The sequence below is a fragment of the Heptranchias perlo genome, chromosome 3 (assembly GCF_035084215.1).
Source record: "Heptranchias perlo isolate sHepPer1 chromosome 3, sHepPer1.hap1, whole genome shotgun sequence".
Classification (NCBI taxonomy): domain Eukaryota; kingdom Metazoa; phylum Chordata; class Chondrichthyes; order Hexanchiformes; family Hexanchidae; genus Heptranchias; species Heptranchias perlo.
This window is the reverse complement of record NC_090327.1, coordinates 5473488-5498237: the sequence shown is the minus strand read 5'-3', so window position 1 is coordinate 5498237 and position 24750 is coordinate 5473488. Positions and strand designations below refer to the sequence as shown.

General features: G+C 44.6%; 1 protein-coding gene across 1 annotated transcript; it reads left to right on the top strand.

The window, feature by feature from the left end:
* The first annotated feature begins 2729 nt into the window (after positions 1-2729).
* On the top strand, positions 2730-16933 carry aqp4 (aquaporin 4). The gene is made up of 5 exons (XM_067977894.1): positions 2730-2853; positions 8295-8703; positions 10289-10453; positions 10550-10630; positions 13270-16933. The coding sequence occupies exons 1-5, from the start codon at positions 2762-2764 to the stop codon at positions 13546-13548; spliced, it is 1026 nt and encodes a 341-aa protein (XP_067833995.1). The 5' UTR covers positions 2730-2761; the 3' UTR covers positions 13549-16933.
* Positions 16934-24750: the final 7817 nt, after the last annotated feature.

The window sequence follows — 24750 nt, the reverse complement described above, 5'->3', positions numbered from 1 at the left end:
TGTGTTCCGGTGTGTGTGGGAAGTGTGTGTGTATTGGGGTGAGCCTCTGTGTATGCCTGTGTGTTGGGGGGGGGGAAGGAGGTTGTGTGTCTGTGTGTCTGTGTGTGGGGGGGTTTGTGTGTGTCTGTGTGTGGAGGGTTTGTATGTGTCTGTGTGTGGGGGGGTTTGTGTGTGTCTGTGTGGGGGGGGGTTTGTGTGTGTCTGTGTGTGGGGGGGTTTGTGTGTGTCTGTGTGTGGGGGGGTTTGTGTGTGTCTGTGTGTGGGGGGGTTTGTGTGTGTCTGTGTGTGGGGGGGTTTGTGTGTGTCTGTGTGGGGGGGTTTGTGTGTGTCTGTGTGTGGGGGGGTTTGTGTGTGTCTGTGTGTGGGGGGGTTTGTGTGTGTCTGTGTGTGGGGGGGTTTGTGTGTGTCTGTGTGTGGGGGGGTTTGTGTGTGTCTGTGTGTTGGGGGGTTTGTGTGTGTCTGTGTGTGGGGGGGTTTGTGTGTGTCTGTGTGTGGGGGGGTTTGTGTGTGTCTGTGTGTGGAGGGTTTGTGTGTGTCTGTGTGTGGGGGGTTTGTGTGTGTCTGTGTGTGGGGGGGTTTGTGTGTGTCTGTGTGTGGGGGGGTTTGTGTGTGTCTGTGTGTGGGGGGGTTTGTGTGTGTCTGTGTGTGGGGGGGTTTGTGTGTGTCTGTGTGTGGGGGGTTTGTGTGTGTCTGTGTGTGGGGGGGTTTGTGTGTGTCTGTGTGTGGGGGGGTTTGTGTGTGTCTGTGTGTGGAGGGTTTGTGTGTGTCTGTGTGTGGGGGGGTTTGTGTGTGTCTGTGTGTGGGGGGGTTTGTGTGTGTCTGTGTGGGGGGGTTTGTGTGTGTCTGTGTGTGGGGGGGTTTGTGTGTGTCTGTGTGGGGGGGTTTGTGTGTGTCTGTGTGGGGGGGTTTGTGTGTGTCTGTGTGGGGGGGTTTGTGTGTGTCTGTGTGTGGGGGGGTTTGTGTGTGTCTGTGTGGGGGGGTTTGTGTGTGTCTGTGTGGGGGGGTTTGTGTGTGTCTGTGTGTGGGGGGGTTTGTGTGTGTCTGTGTGTGGGGGGGTTTGTGTGTGTCTGTGTGTGGAGGGGTTTGTGTGTGTCTGTGTGGGGGGGTTTGTGTGTGTCTGTGTGTGGGGGGGTTTGTGTGTGTCTGTGTGTGGGGGGGTTTGTGTGTGTCTGTGTGTGGGGGGGTTTGTGTGTGTCTGTGTGTGGGGTGGTTTGTGTGTGTCTGTGTGTGGAGGGGTTTGTGTGTGTCTGTGTGGGGGGGGGTTTGTGTGTGTCTGTGTGTGGGGTGGTTTGTGTGTGTCTGTGTGTGGAGGGGTTTGTGTGTGTCTGTGTGGGGGGGGGTTTGTGTGTGTCTGTGTGGGGGGGGGTTTGTGTGTGTCTGTGTGGGGGGGGGTTTGTGTGTGTCTGTGTGTAGGAACATAGGAACAGGAGTAGGCCATTCAGCCCCTCGTGCCTGCTCCACCATTTGATAAGATCATGGCTGATCTGTGATCTAGCTCCATATACCTGCCTTTGGCCCATATCCCTTAATACCTTTGGTTGCCAAAAATCTATCTATCTCACATTTAAATTTAGCAATTGAGCTAGTATCAATTGCCTTTTGCGGAAGAGAGTTCCAAACTTCTACCACCCTTTGTGTGTAGGAATGTTTTCTAATCTCACTCCTGAAAGGTCTGGCTCTAATTTTTAGACTGTGCCCCCTACTCCTAGAATCCCCAACCAGCGGAAATAGTTTCTGTCTATCCACCATATCTGTTCCCCTTAATATCTTATAAACTTCGATCAGATCACCCCTTAACCTTCGAAACTCTAGCGAATACAACCCCAATTTGTGTAATCTCTCCTCGTAACTTAACCCTTGAAGTCCGGGTATCATTCTAGTAAACCTACGCTGCACTCCCTCCAAGGCCAATATGTCCTTCCGAAGGTGCGGTGCCCAGAACTGCTCACAGTACTCCAGGTGCGGTCTAACCAGGGTTTTGTACAGCTGCAGCATAACTTCTGCCCCCTTGTACTCTAGTCCTCTAGATATAAAGGCCAGCATTCCATTTGCCTTCTTGATTATTTTCTGCACCTGTTCATGACACTTCAATGATCTATGTACCTGAACCCCTCAGTCCCTTTGGACATCCACAGTTTTTAACTTTTTACCATTTAGAAAGTACCCTGTTCTATCCTTTTTTGATCCAAAGTGGATGACCTCACATTTGTCTGCATTGAATTCCATTTGCCACAGTTTTGCCCATTCACCTAATCTATCAATATCCCTTTGTAATTTTATGTTTTCATCTACACTGCTTACAATGCCACCAATCTTTGTGTCATCGGCAAACTTAGATATGAGACTTTCTATGCCTTCATCTAAGTCGTTAATAAATATTGTGAATAATTGAGGCCCCAAGACAGATCCCTGCGGGACTCCACTAGTCACATCCTGCCAATGTGAGTACCTACCCATTATCCCTACTCTCTGTCGCCTTTCGCTCAGCCAACTTCCTAACCAAGTGTGTGTGTGGATTGTGTGTCTGTGTCTGTGTGTGGGTTGTGTGTGTGTGTGTGTGAGGGGGTTTGTGTGTGTGTATCTGTCTGTCACACTGTTATTTAGGTACACAGTGTCATACCCAGGCAGTGTATTGGGGCGGGACTGTCTGAGTACCGCCCTATTTATCCAGGTGTTACCCTGTCCCTGGGGGACGTGCTTTCTCTCTCTCTCTCTCTCTGGCCGCTTATTAAAGAGAGGTGCGGGGGCTCCAGGAGCTACAATGTACCGCTCACACCAGGGAGGCGAACCGGAGCCGCAGCCCCTGTTCCACTCTCTGTACACGGCCAGTAGGAACACATCATCACCGCCAAGGTATTTAACAGTCCTTTGCAAAATCTGTTACAAGTCGAGTCTGAGATTAGATGAACTCTTGACTTTGTAAAATAGCCTAAGCAACAAATATAATCGTAAAATAACGAAAAGTAAAGCCTGTGGTTTTGCCAGAATTTTAAAGTGGAAGTAAAAATTCAGACACAGATAACATTTAATGACAGCAGTGAGTTATGGGGATAGACTAACCCACGGATTTGCTTCGAGCTCGTTTGCGGTTCAGATCTCTTATAACTTCTGGCAGTGGTGGGTTAGATTAAAAAGTGAGCAAGAGATCAGCAAACACTTTGAACTAATGTTCACAGTTAGTGAGCAGATTGTACATTAAAGGACAGGCTGTTTAAACATAGATGATAGTTTCATACCTGAGAATTATTTTATATAATAGTTTCAGGCTGAAACTTATCAGTGCCAGTTTGAAGTTACCAGCCTGCCTTGGGCTGTCCTGTTGATACCCAGGACTGAGTTGGTGCTTATTTCATTACATACAGATTTGTTACTGCGTGTGTGTTTGGTAAAATTGATTTGCTCTCCAGTTAAAATTGTTCCTTTCATATGCTTCAAAACCCACCACAACACTTAGTTTCGGGACATTCTAGACCACATAGCCCGGTCTAATTACATAGAATGTACAGCACAGAAACAGGCCATTCGGCCCAACTGGTCCGTGCTATTTTATTTAACGGTTCAAAAGTACATAGGCACAGTTAAAGAATATTAAAGGCCATTTTAGTTACACAAATCTTATTCTGTCAGTTACAAACGCCCAAACCATCGGGGCAATTGCCTGCGTCAGTGGGTTTATAGGGTCAGCACAGAACAAGGCCATTTGGCCCCTCGTGCCTGCGCCAGCTCTTTGAAAGAGCTATCCAATTAGTCCCACCCCCCCTGCTCTTTCCCCATAGCCCTGCAAATGTTTCCTTTGCGAGGATATATCCAATTCCCTTTTGAGAGGGTTTAGTTCAGGTGAAAAGGATTAGTCATAAGAGACAAAACTTAAAAACTCTTTGTTCCTGCCTAATTTTTAAAGTATTAATAAAACCCATAACTTTAATAGGCATCAATATTGATTTAAACATTGGGTAGGGATGGATTGGAGCTCAGTTATTTGCTCTGGTCGTATCTCAGTATTGAGCACCATTTATGTTGCTAGGAGCCAGTCCTGAAACCACTGAAGCCAAGAAACTTTCCACTGCAGCGCAGGGGTGGTGACTTGTACGTAAATACTGATATCATGTCGAAAAAATGCAGTATCTGGACATTAATAAACATTATTTTTTTTTGACTTTGCATCTCCTTGCTGTAATGATGAAGAAGATTCACAGTAGATTTAGAATCATAGAATCATAGAATTGTACAGCACAGAAGGAGGCCATTCGGCCCATCGTGCCTGTGCCGGCTCTTTGAAAGAGCTGTCCAATTAGTCCCATTTACGCTGCCCTTTCCCCACAGCCCTGCAAATTTTTTCCCCTTCAAGTATTTATCCAATTCCCCTTTTGAAAGTTACTATTGAATCTGCTTCCACCGCCCTTTCAGGCAGCGCATTCCAGATCTTAGCAACTCGCTGTGTAAAAAAATCGCCTCCTCTCCCCCCTGATTCTTTTGCCAATTATCTCAAATCTGTGTCCTCTGGTTACCGACCCTCCTGTCAGTGGAAACAGTTTCTCCTTATTTACTCTATCAAATCCCCTTCATGATTTTGAACACCTCTATCAAATCTCCCCATAACCTTCTCTGCTCCAAGGAGAACAATCCCAGCTGCGCTTCCAGAATTCTGCATCCTGTTGATTATTTGCCAGCAATCACATTTTTTCTTTTAAATTGATGATTGTGTGCATTAAGTTGATGATTTTGTGCATTAAGATGATCTGTACACCCCTTATTGCTCCATTCTCTTAAAGTGGTATGCACAATAACTGTGTGTACCGCCCTCTTCAGGTTCAGTGGTGCTAGTGTAAGAACATAAGAACTTTATTCCTTAAACTGCCAAGATTTTAAACCACTGTGCAGGCAATGAAAAAGCAATAAAAACACAAACATTGATACCCGCAAAAAAGCTCTCTAATAGAAAACATGATCTAGCTTTGTTTGCACAGAGAGACCAGCAGCTAAACTAATGACTAATTCAGCATTAATCTAAAATAAATGTAGATTCTTTAAAATCTTTAAACAATTCACTAAAAGTAACTAACAAATACCAGATAACCTTTGGAACATAGGAACAGGTGTAGGCCATTCAGCCCATCGAGCCCATTCAGTTAGATCATGGCTGATCTGTATCTTAACTCCATCTACCCACCTTGGTTCCGTAACCCTTAATACCCTTACCTAACAAAAATCGATCAATCTTAGTTTTGAAATTTTCAATTGACCCCCAGCCTCAGAGAGTTCCAGATTTCCACTCCCCTTTGTGTGAAGAAGTGCTTCCTGACATCACCCCTGAATGGCCGAGCTCTAATTTTAAGGTTATGCCCCCTTGCTCTGGACTCTCCCCACCAGAGGAAATAGTTTCTCTCTTTCTACCCTATTAGCTTCTTGAATTATCTTAGACACCTCAATTAGATCACCCCTTAATCTTCTATATTCGAGGGAATACAAGCCTTTAGAGACAGATAATCTGAAGAATAAAATTGGATCACAAGTAATTGACTGGAGAATATATAGAGTTGAATTTAAGGCAATGTGGTCTTCAGAAGGAAAGAAAGACTTGCATTTATACAACACCCTTCACAACCTCAGGACATCCCAAAATGCTTCACAACCAATGAAGAACTTTTTGATGTGTAATCATTGTTATAATGTAGGAAACGCAGCAGCCAATTTGTGCACAGAAAGATGCCACAAACAGCAATGTGGTAAAGACCAGATAATCTGTCCTTGGCAATGTTAGTCAGATGATAAATATTGGCCAGGACACTTATATTTAAAGGTAGAATCTTGTTATTTGCCCGGGCAGGGCCAGACCGGCTTCCCCCAAAAGAGAATGAGATTCTTTGGGATTCTCACGGATAAAAGAAGGCACCAATAATACAGATCAATGGAACCCTTCACAGGAGCACTTGGGAAATCTCCCAGTGTGCCCTTACACGTGGGAGGAAATTGCAAATTTGCAAAGCAACTTGACCACCTGTGCAGCAAGAGGAAATAATTTTCTGCAAGTCTCTTGGGAACCTCATTAACTCTGGAATTCCCTCCCTAAACCTCTCCGCCTCTCTACCTCTCTCTTCTCCTTGAACACGCTCCTTAAAAACTACCCCTTTCACCAAGCTTTTGGTTACCTGTCCTAATATCTCCTTAACTTCTTTACCAAAAGAGTGGTAAGAATGTAGAACTCGCTACCACAAGGAGTACCGAAATGGCATGTTGGCCTTTACTGCAAGGGGGTTGGAGTACAAGAGTAAGGAAGTCTTACTACATTTGTACAGGGCTTTGGTGAGACCACACCTGGAGTACTGTGTACAGTTTTGGTCTCCTTATCTAAGGAAGGATATACTTTCCTTAGAGGCAGTGCAACAAAGGTTCACTAGATTGATTCCTGGGATAAGAGGGTTGTCCTATTATAAGAGATTGAGTAGAATGGGCCTATATTCTCTGGAGTTTAGAAATGTAAGGAATCTTACAACACCAGGTTATAGTCCAACTGTTTTATTTGAAAATCACAAGCTTTCGGAGGCTTTCTCCTTCGTCAGGTGAGCGAGTGTGGGATTCCATGGAAGGTTACCGCATTTATAGTCAGAGAACAATACCTGGTGATTACAGATAATCTTTCCAACTGCCCGTTGTCAAGGCAATCAAAGTGTTCAGACAGAGTGATGTTACCTACAGGACCACCGAATACACAAACGGCCAGAACAAAAGACAGACAGAGAGAGAGAGAGAAACATCCGAAAGGAAGAGAAAGACAGAGAAAGACCCGTTGTGTTAAAAACAGATAACTTTTTTTCGCTGGTTAAAGGATGCCCCGGAACGGCATGGTACATCGGCGAGACCATGCAGACACTGCGACAACGGATGAACGGACACCGCGCAACAATCGCCAGACAGGAGGGTTCCCTCCCAATCGGGGAACACTTCAGCAGTCAAGGACATTCAGCCACCAATCTTCGGGTAAGCGTTCTCCAAGGCAGCCTTCGAGACACACGACAACGCAAAATCGTCGAACAGAAATTGATAGCCAAGTTCCACACCCATGAGGATGGCCTCAACCAGGATCTTGGGTTCATGTCACGCTACACGTAACCCCACCAGCAAAAAAAAGTTATCTGTTTTTAACACAACGGGTCATTCTCTGTCTTTCTCTTCCTTTCGGATGTTTCTCTCTCTCTCTCTGTCTGTCTTTTGTTCTGGCCGTTTGTGTATTCGGTGGTCCTGTAGGTAACATCACTCTGTCTGAACACTTTGATTGCCTTGACAACGGGCAGTTGGAAAGATTATCTGTAATCACCAGGGATTGTTCTCTGACTATAAATGCGGTAACCTTCCATGGAATCCCACACTCGCTCACCTGACGAAGGAGAAAGCCTCCGAAAGCTTGTGATTTTCAAATAAAACAGTTGGACTATAACCTGGTGTCAACCCCAGTCCATCACCGGCATCTCCACATCTTGGAGTTTAGAAGAATGAGAGGTGATCTCATTGAAACATATAAGATTCTGAGGGGGCTTGACAGGGAGATGCTAAGAGGTTGTTTCCCATGGCTGGAGAGTCTAAAATGAGGGGGCATAGTCTCAGGATAAGGGGTCAGCCATTTAAGACTGAGATGAGGAGGAATTTTTTCGCTCAAAGGGTTGTGAATCTTTGGAATTCTCTACCCCAAAGAGCTGTGGACGCTGAGCCATTGAGTATATTCAAGGCTGAGATAGATGGATTTTTTGACTCTAGGGGAATCAAGGGATATGGGGATCGGACGGGAAAGTGGAGTTGAAGTCAAAGATCAGATTGAATGGCGGAACAGGCTCGAGGGCCCGTTTGGCCTACTCCTGCACCTTTTCTTATGAGTATTTGAGGCAAACAGCACAGATGCATTTAAGGGGAAGCTAGATAAGCACACAAAGGAGAAAGAAATAGAAGGAATATGCTGATAGGGATAGATGAAGTAGGGAGGGAGGAGATTCGTGTGGAGCATTAAATGCCGGCATAGACCAGTTGCGTTGAATGGCCTGTTTCTGTGCTGTAGAGTCAGTGTAACTCAATGAAACTTAATATATGGCTCGGTGTGAAATTTTGTCTGATAATCGCTCCTGTGAAGCGCCTTGGGATGTTTTACTACGTTAAGGGCGCTATATAAATGCAAGTTGTTGTTGTTGTTGAAGGACAAATAGCTGGCCTCCGCTACCTTTTAATGGGTTTCACTGCTAGACTAAGGGTTGTGGGAGGTCCATTTCAGAAGATCCTAACCTTTTCCTTTCTTTTGCTTCTTCCAGTAAGTGCTCGCCATTGTGCAAGTTTGAGGCGGCTATGACGGCATTCAAAGGGATCTGGACACAACCATTCTGGAGAGCAGTTTCCGGGGAGTTCTTGGCAACTCTCATCTTTGTGCTTCTCAGCCTGGGGTCCACAATTGGCTGGGGCGATAAAAATGGACCGTTGGACATTGTCCTCATCTCTCTCTGTTTCGGGCTCAGCATCGCCACCATGGTACAGTGCTTTGGTCACATCAGTGGGGGTCACATTAACCCTGTGGTAACCGCTGCCATGGTGTGCACCAGGAAGCTCAGCCTCGCCAAGGGAATCTTCTACATTCTTGCACAATGTATCGGTGCCATTGTAGGAGCAGGAATCCTCTACCTGATTACACCGTCAGATGTTGTGGGCGGACTAGGAGTTACCATGGTAATTGAATCTCATAAAACTGTTAGCAGATTGGAAAGAAATGGGGCTGGGGAGTCAATTATCAAAAGTTGCTAACAACAATGGTGTCAGCCTTGGCTCAGTGGGTGGACCTCTCGCCTCTGAGTCAGAGACTTGAGTACATCAAGGTTGATACTCCAGTGCAGTACTGAGGGAGTGATACACTCTTGGAGTTGGCGTCTTTCAGGTGGACGTAAAAGATCCCATGGCCACTATTTCGAAGAAGAGCAGGGGAGTTCTCCCCAGTGTCCTGGCCAATGTTTATCCCTCAACCAACATCACTAAAAGCAGATTATCTGGTCATTATCACATTGCTGTTTGTGGGAGCTTGCTGTGCACAAATTGGCTGCTGCATTTCCTACATTACAATAGTGACTACACTTCAAAAAGCACTCCATTGGCTGTAAAGCGCTCGGGACGTCCTGAGGTTATGAAAGGCGCTATATAAATGCAAGTTCTTTCTTTTCTTTTCTTTTTCTCTCTCTCTCAGAGGGATTTGGGTGTCCTTGTACACGAATCACAGAACGTTAACATGCAGGTACAGCAAGCAATTAGGAATGCAAATGGTATGTTAACCTTTATTGCAAGGTCTTGCACCAATTATATAGGGCTCTGGTGAGACTACACCTGGTGTACAGTTTTGGCCTCCTAACCCAAGGAAGGATATACTTGTTTTGAGCTGGATAGCCTGGTGGTGAAGGATGGAATACTAGAGCCTAGTCTTCAGTTGCTTCCAAGCCTTTATTCACAGAGATCCACATTACATATCCCACACCCAAGATAAGCTCTCACATAAATGGATCCAAGAGAGTCCCCAATTGATATGCACCACCTGAATACAATTAACACTAATTGATATAAATCACATGGATACAATTAACATGCTTGCCTTAGAGGCGGTGCAACGAAGGTTCACTAGATTGATTCCTGGGATGAGAGGATTGTCCTATGAGGAGAGATTGAGTAGAATGGGCCTATACTCTCTGGAGTTTAGGAGAATGAGAGGTGATCTCATTGAAACGTGTAAAATTCTTAGAGGGCTTGACAGGGTAGATGCTGAGAGGCTGTTTCCCCTGGCTGGAGAGTCTAGAACTAGGGGTCATAGTCTCAAGCTAAGGGGTGGGCCATTTCGGACCAAGATGAGGAAAGATTTCTCCACTCAGAGGGTTGTGAATCTTTGGAATTCTATATCCCAGAGGGCGGTGGATGCTCAGTCATTGAGTATATTCAAGACTGAGATGGATAGATTTTTGGACTCTAAGGGAATCACAAGGATATGGGGATCGGGCGGGAAAGTGGAGTTGAGGTCGAAGATCAGCCATGATCTTATTGAATGGCGGAGCAGGCTCGAGGGGCCAAAAGGCCTACTCCTGCTTCTATGTTCTTATGTTCTTATGTTCTTTCTTTCACTCTTCTTCTTTAAACTTTCTAGTCAGAAAGAAAACTTTGAAATTGCTTTTTGTTTCATTAAGAATGTAGATACCAAATAAAGATCATTATGTGTACTCATGTAAAAACTTTAAATTATATCACAGTCATGACTCCATCCTTCACCTTAATATTACAGATTAATGGAAAACTTTCAGCTGGCCATGGTCTGTTGGTTGAACTGTTTATAACATTCCAGCTGGTGTTTACAATCTTTGCCACCTGTGACTCAAAACGTGATGACCTCAAGGGCTCAGCAGCTTTGGCAATTGGTCTCTCTGTAGTCATTGGACACATGTTTGCTGTAAGTCTTTTAAACCCACCTTGAAATAGATTGGAATTTATTCAAACCTACTTGTATTTTCCAGCTGATGCTAACTTTTTTTTCTCCCTGCTTCAGATTAACTACACTGGCGCTAGTATGAATCCCGCTCGATCATTTGGACCTGCAGTTATTACAGGAAAATGGGAAAACCAATGGGTAATTATTAGTCACACCATTAGCAGCAATAAAATAAAACTCAATGCTAATTCAAATGATGCCTAAATGATGGACTGATGTGGTCAAATTAGCATATTGCCAAGCTCTCTAGAATCATATAATCATAGGATGATACAACACAGAAGGAGGCCATTCGGCCCATCGTGCCTGTGCTGGTTCTTTGAAAGAGCTATCCAATTAATCCCACTCCCCCTGTCCTTTCCCCATAGCCCTGCACATATTCTCGCCTTCGAGACAAAATTTGACACCGATACACTTAAGGAGATATTAGGACAGGTGACCAAAAGCTTGGTCAAAGAGGTAGGTTTTAAGGAGCGTCTTAAAGGAGGGGAGAGAGGTAGAGAGGCGGTGAGGTTCAGGGAGGGAATTTCACAACTTAGGGCCTAGGCAGCTGAAGGCACGGCCGCCAATGTTGGAGTGATTAAAATCAGGGATGTGCAAGAGGCCAGAATTGGAGGAGCGCAGATACCTCGGAGGGCTGGAGGGCTGGAGGAGGTTACAGAGATAGGGAGGGGTGAGGCCATGGAGGCATTTGAACACAAGGATGAGAATTTTAAAATCAAGGCGTTCCTGGACCGGGAGCCAATGTAGTCAGCGGGCACAAGGGTGATGGGTGAATGGGACTTAGTGCAAGTTAGGATACAGGCAGCAGAGTTTTGGATCAGTTTGTGCCAATACCTGAGGCAGTGGGAGGTAAGGTCTGAAATGGAAACAGGAGACACTAAGAAAGCAAGGTGGGGGTCTCAGAGCCTGAGGAGAAGAAGAAAGCTTTGCCCACACCAAGGGTGAAGGCTCCTCTGCCAGTCAGTGCCTGCTGAGCGGTCCCCTAACAGATCACCAATGCCATTAACGGGTTGGTACTTGGGTTGGGGACCTTTTGTCAATAAGTCAAGAAATCAGGTCCAGAGGATCTAAAGTGTCAGCCGTGGCTCAGTGGGTAGCACTCTCGCCTCTGAGTCATTGTCCCACTCCAGCAACTTGAGCCTGTAATCCAGGCTGACACTCCCAGTGCAGTACTGAGGGAGCGCAGCACTGTCGGAGGTGCTGTATTTTGGATGAGGCGTTAAACCGAGGCCCTGTCTGCCCCCTCAGGTGGACGTAAAAGATCCCACGGCCACTATTCAAAGAAGAGCAGTGGAGTTCTTCCTGGTGCCATGGCCAATATTTATCACTCAAACAGGATGATACAACACAGAAGGAGGCCATTCGGCCCGTCGTGCCTGTGCCGGTTCTTTGAAAGAGCTATCCAATTAATCCCACTCCCCCTGTCCTTTCCCCATAGCCCTGCACATATTCTCGCCTTCAAGACAAAATTTGACACCGAGACGCTTAAGGAGGTATTAGGACAGGTGACGTAGGTTTTAAGGAGCGTCTTAAAGGAGGAGAGAGAGGTAGAGAGGCGGTGAGGTTCAGCGAGGGAATTTCACAATTTGGTCATTATCTCATTGCTGTTTGTGGGATCTTGCTGTGCGCAAATTGGCTGCCGCGTATCCTACATCACAACAGTGACTGCACTTCAAAAAGTACTTCATTGGTTGTAAAGCGCTTTGAGCGCATCCTGAGGTTGTGAAAGATGCTATAAAAAATGCAAGTCTTTCCTCTTTAAATGGATGTTGGTGAAAATAAATTTAGCGCACATAGCTGAAAAACAACTTCCTTGTTCAAAGATTAATAAATGTTTGAACTAATCTACCAAACAAGGTAATAATGGAAAACATTGGAGGTCATTCAAAGGCAATGTGAAACCATGAGAGGAGAGTTTTAAAAGCTATATTGCTGTAAACTGATCCACGACTACCCCAATAGTTTTTGAGATTTTAATGTAATAAAATGTGCTTGTCTGTGACTTATTCGAAATTGATTCTCCTGTATTGGCTGATTGCAAGAAAAATTAGCCTTACACCAGGACTAATACGTCAGCAGCTGACTGAAGAGCTGACATGTTATCGCCTGGAATTTCTGTTTGACTTCTCCAGATTTCCCACTGTGACTTTGTCAGAAACCCTGAAGAAAGAGGGCAAACGCCCTAGGTTTCCTCCGATTTTACACTCACATTACGGTGGGAGAGCTCTCCCCCCTCTTCGCCTCTCTCTCCTTGTTTAAGACGCTCCTTAAAACCTACCTTTTTGACCAAGCTTTTGCTCACCTGTCCTGAAAACTCCTTATGTGGTTCGGTGTCAAATTTTGTTTGATAATCGCTCCTGCGAGGGGCCATGGGACGTTTTACTGCGTTAAAGGCGCTATATAAATGCAAGTTGTTATTGAGATTGGAAACAAATTTTTGGAAATCACTATGTGTTTAAGTTTCACTCTCCCTATTTTCTCTCTTTAACTGGTTTTCCTGTCCAATGTGAAGTCAAAGTTTTGTTATGTTCACACAGGACAGGTTCAATCACTCATCCCCATAATATGCTACTTAAAACCATGTCATTCTCAGCGTCCCAAACTCAACCTTCTGAACTTTTTCACCCCCACGTTCTGATTATTTTAGCAAGAAATACAGAATAACAAACGTGAAAAAATCTTGGTTCTCAAAACTTGACGAACAAAAAAAAAAATACAAATTATAATTCATTGTAATTGTCACTGTGTCGTTTTCCTTCCCCGCTCTGTTTCAGGTTTACTGGGTGGGTCCTATGATGGGGGGGATAATCGCAGCCGCCCTCTACGAGTATCTGTTCCGCCCAGACAAGGAACTGAAGCACCATTTTAAAGACATTTTCAAATCTACACAGCCTTCTAGGGGCAAATACGCGGAGGTGGAGGACAATAGGAGCCAAGCCATCGAGTACGAGGACCTGGCTATCAAACCGGGAAGTTCTCAAGTCATCGATATCGATAAAAGTGAAGAAAAGAAGGAAAAAGATACCACAAGAGAACTTCTCTCATCTGTATGACTAGCAAGGGGCACTGAAAACAGAGAAATGACTGGTAAAATGTTGAAGGCTAGTGTCATTCCTATTAAGGAAACTGATCTACTATAAGTGCATGGTACTATGTACCCATTGATAATTGGGATAGCAATTATTCCATCATAAGGAAACTAAAATTAGTTGAATATTTTGGGAAGGTGGGATTGCACAAAATAATAAAGCACTGTTTTGAGTTTCTTTTTAAACATATTTCCTTTTATACAGTTCAATAATATAATTGTACAGAAATTTGTTTGTTAAAACATGAGAAAACGTTATGTGCTGTAATAGTATCGTAGTATCATAGAATGATACGGCACAGGGGGGAGGCCATTTGGCCCATCATGCCCGTGCCAGCTCTTTGAAAGAGCTGTCCAATTAGTCCCACTGCCCCCCCCCCCCACCCCCTGCTCTTTCCCCATAGCCCTGTAAATTTTTTCCCTTCAAGTATTTATCCAATTCCCTTTTGAAAGTTACTATTGAATCTGCTTCCACCGCCCTTTCAGGCAGCGCATTCCAGATCATAATTTTGAAAGGAATTTCAGTCGTCAAAGGGTTACTTGACAAAGCTGGAAACGACAGGGCATTATGAGATAGATAGCTTTTTGGCAACCAAAGGTATTAAGGGATATGGGCCAAAGGCAGGTATATGGAGTTAGATCACAGATCAGCCATGATCTTATCAAATGGCAGAGCAGGCACGAGGGGCTGAATGGCCTACTCCTGTTCCTATGTTCCTATTAACAGCGCGACCAGGAAGTGTACAGCAATGAAAATCCATCTTACTGCGATCGGTTGTAACAAAATAAGCTTTGGAAAAAAAACATAGTTAGTCAGGCGACAATAACTCTGTTGGGTTAGGATTTAGTCAGTTACAAGTCAGTTTTGTTTTCACAGAATGTTTGAATGCCATGCTGGTTGTGAGGATACAACACAAGGCTTTGTGTTTTGTATCAACAGGTACCCAGTTCTCTCTGTTTTCAGTGCTGCACATTGTAAAAAGTCTTTTTTTCCAAGATGAATTTATATGTTATGTGTATTGTAAGATTGCTTTATTTGATAGTACATAATGCATAATGCGATATTAAGACTAATATTGTGATATTAAGATTAAGCCTCAAATTTAAAATTCTCATCCTCATGTTCAAATCCCACCATGGCCTCGCCCCTCCCTATCTCTGTAACCTCCTCCAGACCTACAACCCTCCGAGATCTCTGCGTTCCTCCAATTCTTGCCTCTTGCGCATCCCCGATTTTAATCGCTCCACCATTGGCGGCCGTGCCTTCAGCTGTCCAGCTCTGTAATTCCCTCCCTCTACTTCTCCGCCTCTCTACCTCTCTCTCCTCCTTTAAGACACTCCTTAAAACCTACCTCTTTGTCTAAGCTTTTGGTCACCTGTCCTAACGTCTCCTTATATGGCTCAGCATCAAATTTTGTTTGATAATCGCTCCTGTGAAGCGCCTTTTAATGTTTTACTTTTTCCTTTAATGTGCGATTCATTATATGAACACATGCACTTTGTTTATATCTAATAGACACAGAGCTCTGTATAGGACAGTGTTTCTGTCATTCGAATAGTTTGTTTACCAAGTTTAAAATGGTTTTATCCTGTAGATTCAGGGAACATTGAAATCTGGATTTAGCCAAAGAATTTCCCAATATGTGGCTTGCCTGAGTTTGTTCCCTCAACCTCTTTATACTTTGATGTATTGCTGTCATAGTTATAATAGTGTTGTCTTGAAATGTTTGCACAACTTTTCTTCAGAAAAAATTAATTCAATTTCATATCAAACAAGAAACGAGAAAGATATTGCAAAGTATTTCCGTCTGCACAATCATCAGAGAGGAACATACCAAACAAACAATTTCCCAGGATCATCCCCCCCAAAAAATTGTTCAACTCAAATTGTTCACTTGTTCTTCCACTTTTTTGCTTTGAGCAGATAAGACATTTCGTTCTTGACAGAACTGGATGAACTGATGAAAGATACCGGAGCTAAAAGGGTTAAATTATGAGGGCAGGTTGCATTGACGAGGCTTGTATTCTCTCGAGTATAGTAGATTAAGGGCTGACTGAGGTGTTTAAGATAATTAAAGGAGTTGATAGGATAGATAGAGAGAAACTATTTTTCCTGGTGGGGGAGTCCAAAACAAGGGGAGCATAACCTTAAAATTAGAGCTAGGCCGTTCAGGGGTGATGTCAGGAAGCACTTCTTCACACAAAGGGGAGTGGAAATCTGGAACTCTCTCCCCCCAAAAAACTGTTGAGGCTGGAGGCCAATTGTAAACTTCAAATCTGAGATTGATCGATTTTTGTTGGGTAAGGGTATTATGGGTTACGGCATCAAGGCAGGTAAATGGAGTTAAGATACAGACCAACCACTGAATGGCGGAACAGGCTCGAGGGGCTGAATGGCCTCCTCCTGTTCCTATGTTCAACTGGCAAAAAAAAAAGAAAAATACCATTTCCCAGAAACAGTTACTTCAAATTAAGTAGACAGGCACTTCTCTCATTATGCTTTTTGTTTTATTTAAATGCACTCATAATTGGAAAAAAACACAAATGTTGCAATCAAACCACAGGTTAACCATTCATATTTTCCCTTAATATGTGATTTTGTTTTGAAGATCCTAGGTTTACTGGGTGGGTTAAGCATCAGTCAAACTGAACAAAACCAATTCGTCCCACCTTATTCCAAGTCATTGCAAACCCTGGTACAAGTACAAGGGGCAATTATCAAGACTGTAAAATCTACCCTTTTATAGCTGACACCCTCGAGCAGAGGATGCCTATAAAACGGTAGATCTGGTTTTAAAACTTAGTGCTGTATTTTATGATACTTATTCAAGTCAGCCGGGGCTCAGTGGATGGAACTCGCGCCTCTAAAGGTCGTGGGTACAAGCCCCCAACTCCAGAGACTTGAGCACAAAATCTAGGCAGACACTCCCACTGCCAGTCCTGCACTATCGGAAGTGCCGTCCTTTGGGTGAGATGTTAAACCGAGGCCCCGTCTGCCTTCTCAGGTGGACGTAAAAGATCCCACGGCCACTATTCGAAGAAGAGCAGGGGAGTTCTCCCCGGTGTCCTGGCCGATATTTATCCCTCAAACAATATCACTAAAACAGATGATCCAGTCTTTATCACATTGCTGTCTGTGGGAGCTTGCTGTGCGTAAATTGGCTGCCGCGTTTCCTACATCACAACAGTGACGACACTTCAAAAGTGTTTCATTGGCTGTAAAAGTGCTTTGGGATGTCCTGAGGTTGTGAAAGGCGCTATATAAATGCAAGTTTTTCTTTTTTCTTTTACATTAATGCTTTCCTTTAATTGTTGGATCATTAATATAGAAAATAAGTGTTTTAATCAAATTTGTGAGTAATGATTGCCTTAAAAATCTATATTTTGTACATCAGGTTTCAAAGTTGAACGGTTTGTTTCTAGGTTTACAGTTGCAGACTGGTCCTCAAGAACCAATAAGGCGTCCCGGAGGGATTCCCCCGTTCCTCTGTTATGAGACAGTAGAAGGAGATGACTTAATTCCCCTCCACAGCTAACAAGGCTCTTTTTGGAGATTGTTCTGCTATTCCCTCACACAGGGCATTCCCTCTCACCTTGCCCCAGAAGGGTCCACATATATCTCATCAGTTCCACATTTTCCATTTTGCTGGAAAAAAAAATCCTGATGTCTTTCACACTGTTTAATACCTCCCTTTGGTGCCTACTTACATGCAGGGCTGCCAACGCCCTCCCGGATTGCCCTGGAGCCTCCAGGAATTAAAGATTGATCTCTTTTGAAGAAAAATCATCGGGGGGCATTAAAAAGAAAACCGAGATGGAAAATAAAGGCTGTCTGACAGACAGTCAAGAAATCATCCAATCGGGTAACGAAGAGTCTATTCGCTTTACGATTGGTGGGGGAAGGCAGGGCTCCGCAAAGATGGACGTGTCGAGCGGCCAATGACGGGAGCGTGGGGGCGGGGCGGCTGGCGACAGGAGGTCATGTGACGAAACCTTCTAGCTACATGTCCAACCAGAGTTGACTACCCTACTTACATGTGGCTTGTCAATCCTAGCCTCTTATTTCTCCGACAGTGACAGTGGGTTCTCGGGGGGCCTGGCTGATGTTTTGCAGCTGGAGCTTTGGGGAATGGAGGTGGTATTTCCTTGCTTTTGGTTGTGGGCCATTTCCCCTGTATGAAGAAAGTAGCATGAGTGAAGCTACTGTGTGTGTGTGTGTGTGCCATTATATGGAATACAACCCATGATTCAGAGGGCATTCTTTAATGGACAAAGAGCAGGGGCTCGCAATGAAATAACTATCATGTGAGTCTTCCTCTGCTTTTCTTGTATGTGGGTGCCAGCTGTGGCTCAGTGGGCAGCACACTCACCTCTGCATCTGAAGGCCATGGGTTCAAGTCCCACTCCAGAGAGTCTGAGCACAGAATCTAGGCTGACACTTCTAGTGCAGTAATGAGGGAGTGCTGCACTGTCTGAGGTGCCAGATGTTAAACCTAAGCAGGCTGTAGCCAGTAGTCACACAATCAGAGCAAAGTCTCAGTGGTAGTACTCTAGCCTCTGCAGTCGGAAGGTTGTGGGTTCAAGTCCCACTATGGAGACTTGAGCATATAATCCAGGCTAACACTCCACTCCAGCACTGAGGGAGTGCTGCACTGTTGGTGGGTGTGAAAGACCCCACAGCACTATTTGAAGAAGAGCATGATGTGGAGATGCCGGTGATGGACTGGGGTTAACAATTGTAAACAATTTTACAACACCAAGTTATAGTCCAACGATTTTATTTTTAATCCCACAAGCTTTCGGGGGCTTTCCCCTTCCTCAGGCGGCTTTCCCCTTCCACACCGCCTGAGGAAGGGGAAAGCCCCCGAAAGCTTGTGGGATTAAAAATAAAATCGTTGGACTATAACTTGGTGTTGTAAAATTGTTTACAATTGAAGAAGAGCAGAGTAATTAAGTAAAGAAATTTGTCACTTATATCACAGATGCATAAATAAATTCACTTACGCATCTGACTCACGTAAGTACATCAATCTGTGCATCTCATCACTTTTAGTACTCGTTATATAAGTAGAAATAGAATAATAAAGCATGAGAAACATTCAGAATATGCAAAGTATGTGTAATTATATAAATATAAATATATTTGCATGCAGTGTAACATACCCCCAAAGCAACTCCGATTTCCCAGTTGCTCCTCCCATCCATACTAAGCAACGTTCCCCATTTCGACAAACCCCAGCTTTACTTTCAGAGCGGTTTCCCACTACTGATTTATTCAAAGATCACAATTCTAATTAGATTTGCCACTGGTAGTTGCTACACTGCATTTACTGTGAGGTCACAGTGCAGTCCTCTACCTCAACACTCCAGGTGAGATAGAATCATAGAATCATACAGCACAGGAGGCCATTCGGCCCATCGTGCCTGTGCCGGCTCTTTGAAAGAACTATCCAATTAGTCCCACTCTCCCGCTCTTTCCCCATGGCCCTGCAATTTTTTCCTTTTTAAGTGTTTATCCAATTCCCCTTTTGAAAGTTACTATTGAATCTGCTTCCACCGCCCTTTCAGGCAGCGAAGTCCAGATCATCACAACTCGCTGTGTAAAGAAATTTCTCCTCATCTCCCCTCTGGTTCTTTTGCCAATTACCTTAAATCTGGAAACAGTTTCTTCTTATTTACTCAATTAAAACCCTTCATTAATTTTGAACACCTCCATTAAATCTCCCCTTAACCTTCTCCGCTCTATGGAGAACAATCCCAGCTTCTCTAGTCTCTCCACGTAACTGAATCATAGAAATTTGCGGCAGAGAATGAGGCCATTTGGCCCATCGTGTCTGTGCCAGCCGAAAAAGAGCCATCCAGCCTAATCCCACTTTCCAGCTCTCCCTGAAGTCCATCATCCCTGGTACCATTCTAGTAAATCTCCTCTGCGGCTTCTCCAAGGCCTTGACATCCTTCCTAAAATGAATCATTGAACTTTTTCCAACACTAGTTTCTCTAGACAGTGCTGCCACAGTAATCAGAGACCTGCCACCTCCCCTGATCCACCCTTGAGTCAATCCGATGGCCAACAGGAGAAACGTAGATGTCCTTCTCCCACTTGCACGTGCTGAAGCAAGATCATTACGGCATCCTCCTTCAACTATGGCTGCTCCCCTGCTGCTGTCACAACCACTTGCCAACATTCTCTCGTGCTTCTTCCAGTCTATCAGCGGTGAAGTGATTAAAAAAAAACTAACTGCCCCTTTAAGCTGCAGCACGCAAATTTCTATCCCCACGTGGTCAAAATGACCAACAGCCAGTAGCTGCTATTCCTGGCATTCGCCCGCGTTCATGCTAATCAGCTGCACCCAGAAATACCACGGTTTCAGCAATGTTCAAATCAGGCATATGCAAGCCACCTACTGCCAAACTTTCAAGGGGGCTCTTGGCCAACGCCAAAAAGATTGGCCCATAAATCTCCTTCGTGACCAGCATCCTGTCCCATTAAACACCTAGCCCCCACATTAATTATTTTACTTATCCATAATAAATTGCATCTGCTACCTAATGCAGAGGGTGCAGAGGAGATTTACTAGAATGGTGCCGAGGATGAGGGACTTCAGTTATGTGGAGAGACTGGAGAAGCTGGGGTTGTTCTCCTTAGAGAATTATAACCTTTATAAAACACTGGTTCGGCTACACCTTTTAACCGTCTCTGCTCTTTATTCTTTATTTTTTATTCATTCTTGGAATATCGGCGTCGCTGACAAGGCCGGCATTTATTGCCCATCCCTAATTGCCCTTTGAGAAGGTGGTGGTGAGCCGCCTTCTTGAACCGCTGCAGTCCGTGTGGTGACGGTTCCCCCACACTGCTGTTAGGAAGGGAGTTCCAGGATTTTGACCCAGCGACGATGAAGGAACGGCGATATATTTCCAAGTCGGGATGGTGTGTGACTTGGAGGGGAACGTGCAGGTGGTGTTGTTCCCATGTGCCTGCTGCTCTTGTCCTTCTAGGTGGTAGAGGTCACGGGTTTGGGAGGTATTGTAGTATTGTGTCTAGTTCTGGGCACCGCAATTTAGGAAGGATGTGAAGGCCTAAGAGAGGGTGCAGAAGAGATTTACTAGAATGATTCCAGGGATGAGGGACTTTAGTTACATGGATAGACTGGAGAAGCTGGGGTTTTTCTCCTGAGAGTAGAGAAGGTTGAGAGGAGATTTGATCGAGGTATTCAAAATCATGAAGGGTCTAGACAGAGTAGATAGAGAGAAACTGTTTCTATTGGCGGAAGGGTCAAGAACCAGAGGGCATAGATTTAAGGTGATTGGCAAAAGAACCAAAGGCGACATGAGGAAAAACTTTTTTACACAACGAGTGGTTAGGATCTGGAATGCACTGCCCGAGGGGGCGGTGGAGGCAGATTCAATCATGGTCTTCAAAAGGGAACTGGATAAGTACTTGAAAGGAAAAAATTTGCAGGGCAACGGGGAAAGGGCGGGGGAGTGGGACTAGCCGGATTGCTCTTGCATAGAGCCGGCATGGACTTGATGGTCCGAATGGCCTCCTTCCATGCTGTAACCATTCGATGATTCTATGATTCCACAGCAGAGAAGGTTAAGGTGAGATTTAATAGAGGTATTCAAAATCATGAAGGGTTTTTGATAGAGTAAATAAGGAGAAACTGTTTCTACTGGCAGGAGGGTCGGTAACCAGAGGACACAGATTTAAGGTAATTGGCAAAAGAACCAGAGATGAGATGAGGAGATTTTTTTTTTATGCAGCGAGTTGTTATGATCTGGAATGCGCTGCCTGAAAGGGCGGTGGAAGCAGATTCAATAATAAGTTTCAAAAGGGAACTGGATGAATACTTGAAGGGGAGAAAATTGCAGGGCTATGAGGAAAGAGCAGGGGAGTGGGACTAATTGGATAGCTCTTTCAAAGAGCTGGTACAGGTACGATGGGCCGAATAGCCTCCTTCTGTGTTGTATGATTCTATGATAATGACTTATTTACTAAAAAGATCTGAATCCTGCTAAATCGAGTTGGATTATTCTTCATTTTTGCTCTGCCTCTTATTTTGGTTTCATTTGCAAACTTGGAGATTCCGTTCACTACAATATCATCAATATCGCTGACCTATATATCTATTATGTATTGAAAATGGTAGCTGGATCACAACATTTCATTTCAAAAGGCATTTAAAACTCTTAAGTCAACCTGGTCCGAGAAAAAAAAATCATCCCATTGTAAAAGTGCCCACATTTACCTGAAATACCTGTCACACCTGTAGATGGCGCGGTCATAAGGGCTTTTAATGTTAAGCTTTGTTAATGTTCGTAACACCATAATTTTAATTTTTTTTGAATTGTGGCCTATTAAAAGCAATAAATACAAGACCTTGTGTAGATTTTTAAAATATCGGAACCACTTCAATGTTGGAAAAATTGAGGCCTCCTCTTCTCTTGAGTTACTTTTGCAACCCGTTCCCCCAACTGAGGTTGTTCTCCAATCCTCCCCTCCCCCCAACCCCTCCCCCCACCCCACCCCCGCTGACGGATCTTTCCAATCCCTGCTTAGGTTATTTTCCTATTCTCCCACTCCATGAGGTAGTTTATCTCACCCTATACCTCCTTCTCTCCTCTGACTCCCATCCCTCTCTCCCCCCCTTCTCCCCACCTTTCCTGCCCCTTCCCCCTCGCCCTTCGCTTTCCTCCTCCTCCTCCCCAATTCCCCTTTCTTTCCCTCCCCCTTTCCTCCCCCTCTCCTCCCTCTCCTCAGTCTTTTCTTCTGCCTTGGTCCAACCATCACACTGCCCTTTAGCCCTGTTCTTGATTAGCCATGTGCAACACTATGGGGGGGTCGATTAGTATCGTAATAAAAATCTTGCATCTATGTGTTATCCCCTGCACTGTTTGACTTTCTGTTGTGTCAATTTTTTCCTATTATAAATTCCTATGTCCATATTTATAATGAGTTTTGCCTTTATAAACATGATCATTGTGCAACCAGGAAACTATAGAGGAAGATTTTGACTGTGCCTTCTCCTATGTTGCTTTTACTTTGTGCTTATCTTACCTCAGATAATAACAGTTCCAACTTCCCCTTCCTCTCTCCCCCATTCCCATCCTGCTCCCCCCTCTTCCTCTGTCCCCTTCCATCCTATCCTACCCTTTGCCCCTCCCTGTTCCCTTCCATACCGACTTGTACATCACTTCCTCTTTGACATCTCACCCTCCCAGCCCCTTCCCTTCTCCTCCTCCACTTCCTCCCCTCCTTCCCCTCACCTTCAGCCTCTCCCTCTTCCCTCCCCTCCCCATCCCATCCCTCCCTCTCTGGACCTCAGTTTGGTAATGAGTACTTCTATAAAATCATGGACCCCTTATACGTATGAACAAATGAAAAATGACGCACGTACATATATAAACAGATGCTAGACAACTAACATTTTCCAAAGGATAGAAAAATACTAAACGCTCACTGAAAGTGGGTACTGCTTCTGATTTCGAGGCTTATATTGAAAACTGTGTTGCCATCTCTTGCCAGCTTGGTTCAGTTGGTAGCACTTGTGCCTCTGAGTCCAAAGATTATGGGTTCAATGCCCAGCCTGGGACTTCAGTACATGACCTAGGCTGACACTGCGATGCATGAGAAGGTGAGGATGTGCGTAGTTTTGAATGAGATGATAAAACGAGGCTCCGCCTGATAATCCAGCGGGATGTGAAAGATCCCATGACACGACCTGAAGAAGAGCGGTGAATCAACAACCCCGCAACCACAGAGACTGCCCACTCATTCATTCATTTGCTGTTTGTGGGATCTTGCTGTGTACACATTGGCTGCTGCGTCTGGCTACAAAAGCAACAGCGACTGCACTTTAAAAGTAACTCATCGGCTGCGAAGCACTTCGGAACATCCCAGAAAACACGGAAGAGTCTCAATGAGGCAAGTTTACTTGTTTATTGGCTACGTTCAGAGCACAGGTTTCTAGCACCACTGCGAGGATCACCTTTAAGCATCAGCGTGCGGACCTACTAAAACAGAATTCGGTGGGTCACAAATGCCTGTCAGTCAATCTCTCATCGGAATGGTAAGTCCCTTGTGAAAGGGTAAAATATTCCAAAGTGGAGCAGTTTAATAAAACACAATTCATTTTTTTTTAAATCAAAAATTCTCCCGTGCACATTGGTGATCATTTGGGGGTGGAGTTTCCGCTTGTTCCCGCCAGTGATATTGGTGGAATCAGCCCGACCGGCGCAAAAAAAAGATCGGCGGAATTTTAAACGGAAGTGAGTGACGCCCAAAATCCACTTACTTTAGAATTTTCCGCCATCTTTTACGCTGGTTTAAGGTTCAATTTCCCCGAGTCAGGCCCCGGTCACAAGACCGTCCCCGCAACCCCGCCCGCCCCCCACCCCCCGGGTCGAAACTCCGCGATTCCACCGATTGCCCTGGTTCGGGAAGGTTCTTCGAATTGCGTTCGTTTGCTTAGGCGCACGGGCACGTTTTAAAGTTTGTTCATATCAAAAAACACTTAATTTACTAAGAAACTGACCAGTATCACCAATGAAACTATTAAATGGTTCAGTATAGTTTTTTTTTAAGTTATTTTCAGTGATTTTAAACCACGTTACTCACAGGCGAAGGACTGGACACCCTTATTAAAAATGCTTCATTTTTGCAAATAAAACCAAGTCACCACTCTTAAATACGCTAATGAATGCTTTTTAATGGAAAGAAAATAAGAGAAACTATCACATTCTATTACACTGCCCGATTGCACTGGTTCATGGACGATTTTACGTTTGTGATTACGCAAATGATTTTTATCGGAAACTCGAACTTTAACCTAACCAGCGGACTTTCGAGTGCGATTTGGGCTCGATTTCCCGATTGCGCCCAAAGTGGAAACTCTTACCTCAATAAGTCAAAACAGGCCCATTGTCAACTGAGTTTCTGCCGCACTTACCAGAATTTCACTGGTGTAGCCCAGATAATAAAGTTCTTACTTGATACGATAAGAACCATTGGAGACAAGACGAGCGAGATGGTGCGGCACATTGTTCCAAAGTGTTTGACTGTGAAACGAGAGAATACGAGTAACGACAGGCAGGAAAAGACCCTCTGGTCCATCCAGCCTGCCCCACACAGTTGCGATACCTTGTGTATCACAATATAGACACTCCCCAC